Source organism: Temnothorax americanus, unplaced genomic scaffold (assembly GCF_048541705.1).
Source record: "Temnothorax americanus isolate GAGA-0224 unplaced genomic scaffold, ASM4854170v1 Scaffold16, whole genome shotgun sequence".
NCBI classification, from domain to species: Eukaryota; Metazoa; Arthropoda; class Insecta; order Hymenoptera; family Formicidae; genus Temnothorax; species Temnothorax americanus.
Genome location: NW_027509297.1, coordinates 894,338 through 901,171, shown reverse-complemented (window position 1 = coordinate 901,171; position 6,834 = coordinate 894,338). Strand labels below are relative to the sequence as shown.

Genomic DNA, 6,834 nt, shown 5'->3' with positions numbered 1-6,834 from the left:
GGCTAATTTCTTATTGGCTCTTCTTGTATTCAGCCGCCATTATGCGCAATGTTACACCTAGTATTCTTCCATCATGCACTGAACTATCGCACTGAACTTGGTTACACTGCAATAAAGAACGGTTTTGTTCTACGTTGCACTGCAATAAAGAACGCTTCGGTGTCACTAGTGTACACTAGTGCAAAAAGTTCGGCAATAAAGAACAAACCTCTCGTTAAATTTCGTTTGGTCTCGTGTTCTAACCACTTCTGATCCGTTTCTTGGCGAAATATTGAAATAAGTATCTCTGGAAGAGTCGTTCGAAGTTGTTTCAGATTGCCTGATTGACCGAAATCACGTGTACCATGATTACGGCAACCTGCAGGTTACTGTTTCCTCTTAATAGGAAACAGCTCAATCCGCTAAATTTCTTTTGTATTAGGTAAAGAAAATTATTTCTCTTTTCTATAATCGATAATCTAAATCTGTATAACAGTTTTCAAATGTTTATAAATTACGGGGACAACATATTTATAATATTTCATGAAATAAGAACAAGCAAAACTTTTCCGGTAGCATGGAAATCGTTATAGCGATTTATAATCATATGGAGATTACCACGTGATAATTTAATTTTTGTGGTTAGGTCAAGACCCCACAGTAAATTTTGATAGATTAATATACATGAAATATATGTAATATTAAGATAACAGAGATAAAACACATTTGTGTAATATTTTTCAACTTTGTCTATATATTTTCAAGTTGCACATAAATAAATAAAATACAATGTAAAAGACTAAGCTTGATATCTTGAAAATTACAATGAATAAAAATTTAAAATTTTTTATCAGGGAATTTGCTTCTGCGCAAGATTTTACTACATTTGAATCGAAACACGGGATAGAAAAAGATTCCTTACCACTAAAACCAAAAAAACCTCCGAATGCATTTCTGTTATATTATAACGCTGTGAGAAATGAGTTGCAAAAAGAGTATCCCGATTATAAATCAAAAGAACTCATAAAAAAGGCGTCAGAGAAATGGGCGGAAATTGACTCAAAGACAAAGCAGAATTTTCAGGAGCAATATTTTGAACAAAGTTCTGTGTACAAGCAGAAATTAAAGGATTATGAGAATTCTTTAACCGATGAACAGAAGATGGAAATAGTACAAGAATTATTGAAGAAAGGATATGCTTTGAACAAGGGCGAAGTTAAACAAGTATTTATATTAAGATTAATGTTTATTATACATATATACAAATATTTTCAAATTATGCGACATATTCTTATTTTTTGGCAGAAACTTACAGAACTTGGGAAACCAAAACGACCATTATCTACCTTTATGTTATTCTTGCAAAATAAAAGGCTTACCAAAAAGCCACAAGAACTATACAGAGTAAGTTAATTACATGACTTCTAAATCTGTAGCTTATATTTTAATCTAAATTTTTTTAAATATATTTCAACTTTTGCACATTTTTTTTACACAAAAATATGTATCTAACAAGATAGGTATCTAAAATTTTCGAGATTATTTTTAAGGATGTTTTAAATAACTTTTTTCTACATATTTCTAGGATTGGATAAATAATGTGACTGAAGAATGGAGAAATATGACGACGGAAGATAAAAATAAGTATAACGCAGAAGCAAAAGATTTATTAGAAAAATATAAGATTGAGATGAAAAAATGGGAGGAAGATATGATTAAAGCAGGTCATTATAATTTTGTAAAATCCAATGTTAAACGTGAACCCGAGACTCGTAAACGTGAAAAATAGGATTCGGAGTGCCCCAACCAATGTAGTATGTCCATCGCTGAGTCCATTGCTGCAAATTTCTCCAATATTAGAATAAAAAACAAAGAGAATATTAAAATAGGTTGGGGCACTGATACCGCACAGTGTACATTTGGAAATGATCCTGATACTAACATTGGTAATAAGAAGATTGCATTAACTAGAAAAGATTATATTTATATATATGTAGTTAAATTATAATTATGCTGTTAAATAATAAAACATTTACGTTCTATTTAGATCAACGACACGGGTCTGCAGAGGGCTTGGAACTTTACGTTAGCAAACGTGCTTTACAAACTGCGATGAAACGGAATACGGCAATAGATACATCGATAAACGATGTTAAAAAGACAACTATACAACCTCATGATACACATATACGTACACAGATATATACATATTTTGTCTCTACGTGGAAAAGAGTTGTGACAGTTCTAAAAGAGATTAGTGAAAACTGGAAGACGGTAAGCGACTACATATTTATTGGCATAGTTGGTATTCTGATATCGATATTTTGCGTTTTTGATCTTATGAAGTAAGCATCGTTCGTGTATACCGAAACCTATTAGATACCTAACTTGTATTTTATTTTTATACATTATGCACACTTTGTAACGTACAATATAATATATTTTATTTCCGTAATAAATTTATGTAACCGTCATTTCTGTGTAAAATATTCCTTAATTATTATGTTAAATAGTTATAATAAATCCTTTGCACATAATATATAGAAATTAACATCAAATATCAATACTTTAAGTTACATTTTTTTAGGTGCTTATACTCTAACGAGCTTATCTTTCCTCTTGCTTTTTATAGAAATTATACTAACCCAAATGAGGTGACTATTATGATGATGGCAGCAGCAGATGCATATGATGGTTTATACTGTCAATATTTTATATATGTATATTGTATGTTCATTATATTTACATCATTAAGGATTGTGAAATTTATCTTGAAATAACATAAGTTATTTTTCATCTTACTATTTCTTCTTTTTCAAATGCGTATGTACAATTTGTATGTTCATTATATTTACATCATTAAGGATTGTGAAATTTATCTTGAAATAACATGAGTTATCTTTCATCTTACTATTTCTTCTTTTTCATATGCGTATGTACAATTTTATAATATGTTTGTGAATTATAAATACTTATCATGCTTACCATCCATATAGTAACTAAAAACTATAATATACTTTCTTATAATCACAATATTTTTTCAGTTTAGATAACATCAATATCATATCCTTATCACCGTCCATATCCATGTTACGTGGTTTACATTTAACTTTCCTAATTTTGATTTGGAATTGAACGAACCTATTTCGGGTTTCTTCCTCGAGATCTCCACTTATATTCGAAAAGCATGAAATCAAAACATCACAGCGCTCTCACATCTACAACATCATAGTCGAATTTCTCTATTTTAAGAAGGGACATAAATGTATGGAATAAAAGATTCAACATGTGGAAAAACTGTACTATAGCTCGATTCTTTATTTCTTTTTTTTTGTGAGCTGAGAAGCGTTTTTCATATATTGAAATTAACTTCTTATTTCTTATTTTTATTTTGTAATTTCTTGGTTCTACACATGTGCGCTCATTGCGTTTGATAGACAGAATAGGTGCAGTTTATTTGAAGAGAGCGTCCAGAAAACAAACGTGATCAATCAAATTGACACAATACAGTCGAACTTTCCCGTTTGAAACATTTGTTCTTATCTCCTTTGTATTCTTCACGATCTGAATTTTCGTATCCTTAACACTATTTCCTGCGTTGCTTCTATTTCACGTCTGTTGCTCGATTACATGACCGCGCGTAGAATGACAAGCGAATTAAAGACAGAAGATAAGATTAAGGATAGAGAAATTGTTTGATCCAAGATAATAGGGATATTTGATTGTATTGGAGTATATGTTACATATGCTTCACATTTGAATGTCACATATGCTTCTATTTTTTTCTCTAGTTTAATATAAAAATGACTCTGATTAAACTTCAATTAACTTGATCAGAAATCGATCCAACTGGCGGAATTTCTTGCCATTCTATCCAAATAATTAATAGATCGATGCAGAGCGGCGATTAAATTAATTAGAGTTTGATTCAAGTCGTTCTGATACCTATTGTCTATTTTTTAGTTCTGTGTTTTGAATGCTTCATATTTTTAAACCGTATAAGACGAAGATGATGCATACAGCGTTATGTACGTATAAGCATGTGTTAAATGAAATTAAATATACATATGATATTGCCCGTTGTTAATTAGAAATATATTTTAGAAAAACATTAAATAAATGCTGTGCAAGCATCTCTGAGTTTCCACGACAAATCTACACGAGTCTCGAGCAAAATCTCTACTCGAAATCATTGCGATACACATTTCAAATGAAATTTTGGTCATAGAATTCATCTTGTTCGCAAATCGCTCAAGTAAAAACCCTGATAGGCTGATGAGGTGAATATATAGTCAATTCAACCTAACCTCAAATCATCTTTTGATCTTGCAAATATCTGATATTGACAGAATAGATCTACTATCAAGAAGAAGGAGAAAAAGAAGAACAGCAAAAACGTGTTTTCAGTTCCACATCATTCGTATCGTGAACAAATGCCTTGCTTCGCTAACCTCCTCGATTGACGCGCAGTCAAGTAAGTTTGATGGTATATGGTATATGTGGTACACGTTGCAAAAAGCTCACGTGGACCGTGGACTCGCGTATCGCGTATTAGCTGTCGACGCGTATTTAAACTACTCAATTTAATTGTTAAACACGACGATGGCCGAGACCGACGCCAGGAGGGAAGCGAGGAGGCGACGAATATTAGAAAACTCAGAAAGTCGTCTACGCAAAATTACAGGAAGGATCAGTCCGGGCGAAATCAAGGGTAAATATAACCAACACGTCGAAGCAGGAACATGTTTGTAATCAGATTTAATACGAGGCGCACGAGAGTAAATACACAATTCAAGTTTTGCGAAAATCTAATGGCACTTTAAACGCAAAAGATCTTGACAAACACACCCTGGCTGCACTATATATAGTTCAGAGTTTATTTTCTTCTTTTCAATGTGGAGTAAAAAAGATCAAGAGTCTGTTTTCTATTGCCGAACTAGTGCAGCCCCCCGTTCAGCAATAGAAAACAGACCCTACATTATATATAGCAGGTACATCAAAGTCTGCTTGATTTCCGTTATCAATCTGCCGTCCTTATTTTGTTAATAAACTTTACTATGTTTCTGACACCATTCTGCCAACCATTGTACATCACCATTGTACCACATCCTATTTTAATCTACATATCTGTCTTTCTGTCTTCTCAATGTGGATTATTTTGTCAAGTTGTAGAAAGAGACAAACGTAATTCTGAATAAGTAGCTGTTACAAGATGCCATATGCTTACGTCGTATAGCAACTAAAAAGGAAACATTGATGTATCAACCAGGAATTCAAACCACTATTATTTTGCTAAATTTAATTTTAGATTAATCTAGGCTCACCAAAATTACATTGGTTTCAATCATTGACAATGAGTATTCTAAGCTTAAATGTTAATAAAACACCCTATCCTGGTATATCGTGGCCAACATTTTACAGCAACATGTTACAGCATAGAAAGAAAACTTTTTTTAAATCTATTTTTGCTGCGGTTTCTTCAAATATTTTGTACGAACAATATTTATCCTCACTAATATCTTTCTAATGTATGTAGATATTTGATACTTGCACAGATGCAGTTTAAGAATGTTTTGCAGATAACGATCCACGAGTGGAAAGCCACAGTCTTAAAGCGGAATCGAATTTTGAGGAGGACAATATCAGAAACGGTCTTATATGCAATATCAGTGGCAATACGAAACCGCAAGATTGTACAAGATTCGACGACGAACATGAAGGCTTTTCAAATGATACCAGCGATAAAAATATACATTCACCAAGACAAATATCTAAGTCGAAATTTATATTATATACATTATTACTCAATCGTATCAATCTTGTCCTGCTAGCTGGGATCGTCAATATTTTTCTAGTGCTGAAATATGACAATTTATTTGGGAAGGTATGCATATATTGTGTGTATATATATATATATATATATATATATATATATATAATCTTACTTTATATTTCATTGTATATCCATGTCAATAACTTATTACATGTATTGTTAATACTTACAGACAGTTATTATACCTTTTTTGTTACTGACGGTAGGACGTCTATACAGCTGTACGACATTATACGAGGCACAAGACGGCAATCTATTAGTTGCTGCTTTGATATTGTGCAATGTCAAACCTAGATTAATTTATATGTTTAAAGTATCACTCACGTTATTTACGACAGTGCTCAATGATTTCGGTTTATATATGTTTAGTTTTGTATTAATGCGCTATGTCATTATTCATTATTGCTCTCTCACGATGCCACAGTACCCAATAAATGCATAATTTATGTTTGATAATTGAGTGAGCAAAAATAAAGTGGAATTATTTATTGGGAATTTTGTACAATATTAAAAAGACAAGAGTTCTTAAAATGTATCTTCATTATGTGGCATATATGTACAAGTGTCGTATAAAAACACATTAATTTTCCTCTAGAATACATGTAATATATTATAATAAATCTAATTTTAAAATAGATTTTGTACATAAATGTAATTGCTCTTTGTAACTCATATTTATGTCGATGCTGTAAATTCGCAACGCGTTTTTAAGATCTCTTCTTGTTCTTTTCTACGGTTACTAGAGTTATCTTTATTTTTAAGCGCTTGGATAGGGTCATGTAAAAACAAAGTGCAATTGATTAACGATTATTATGTAATCAATATTCTCTCTCTATTTTATGAAAATATATATGTAAATACAAAAAAAGATGAGTAAAAAAACTGAGATGAACCTAATTTTACAATCTTATTACAATCTTATATATATATAATCCTAATCTATAAGTAAAAAATACAATAAGCAAGAAATTATATACAAACGTATATGATAGCTTTCTAATTTAGTTTGAAATTTCTTCAAA

General features: G+C 31.3%; 2 protein-coding genes across 4 annotated transcripts; both read left to right on the top strand.

Annotated features, from left to right (window-relative positions):
- Positions 1 to 199: 199 nt before the first annotated feature.
- Tfam (mitochondrial transcription factor A) lies at positions 200 to 2,889 on the top strand. 2 transcript variants are annotated; one of them, XM_077402570.1, is made up of 6 exons: positions 200 to 421; positions 834 to 1,203; positions 1,285 to 1,383; positions 1,565 to 1,703; positions 2,027 to 2,253; positions 2,612 to 2,889. In XM_077402570.1, the coding sequence occupies exons 1-6, from the start codon at positions 345 to 347 to the stop codon at positions 2,621 to 2,623; spliced, it is 924 nt and encodes a 307-aa protein (XP_077258696.1). In that variant the 5' UTR covers positions 200 to 344; the 3' UTR covers positions 2,624 to 2,889. The 2 variants fall into 2 exon arrangements, with proteins under 2 accessions (XP_077258696.1, XP_077258695.1); XM_077402569.1 differs by lacking the exon at positions 2,612 to 2,889 and having other exon boundaries at positions 2,027 to 2,453.
- Positions 2,890 to 3,758: 869 nt separating this feature from the next.
- On the top strand, positions 3,759 to 6,713 carry LOC143895464 (uncharacterized). 2 transcript variants are annotated; one of them, XM_077402572.1, is made up of 5 exons: positions 3,759 to 4,007; positions 4,084 to 4,259; positions 4,329 to 4,690; positions 5,559 to 5,863; positions 5,985 to 6,713. In XM_077402572.1, exons 3-5 carry the CDS (start codon positions 4,582 to 4,584, stop codon positions 6,252 to 6,254), a joined length of 684 nt encoding a protein of 227 aa, XP_077258698.1. In that variant the 5' UTR covers positions 3,759 to 4,007; positions 4,084 to 4,259; positions 4,329 to 4,581; the 3' UTR covers positions 6,255 to 6,713. The 2 variants fall into 2 exon arrangements, with proteins under 2 accessions (XP_077258698.1, XP_077258699.1); XM_077402573.1 differs by lacking the exons at positions 3,759 to 4,007; positions 4,084 to 4,259 and having other exon boundaries at positions 4,274 to 4,690.
- The last annotated feature ends 121 nt before the right edge of the window (positions 6,714 to 6,834 follow it).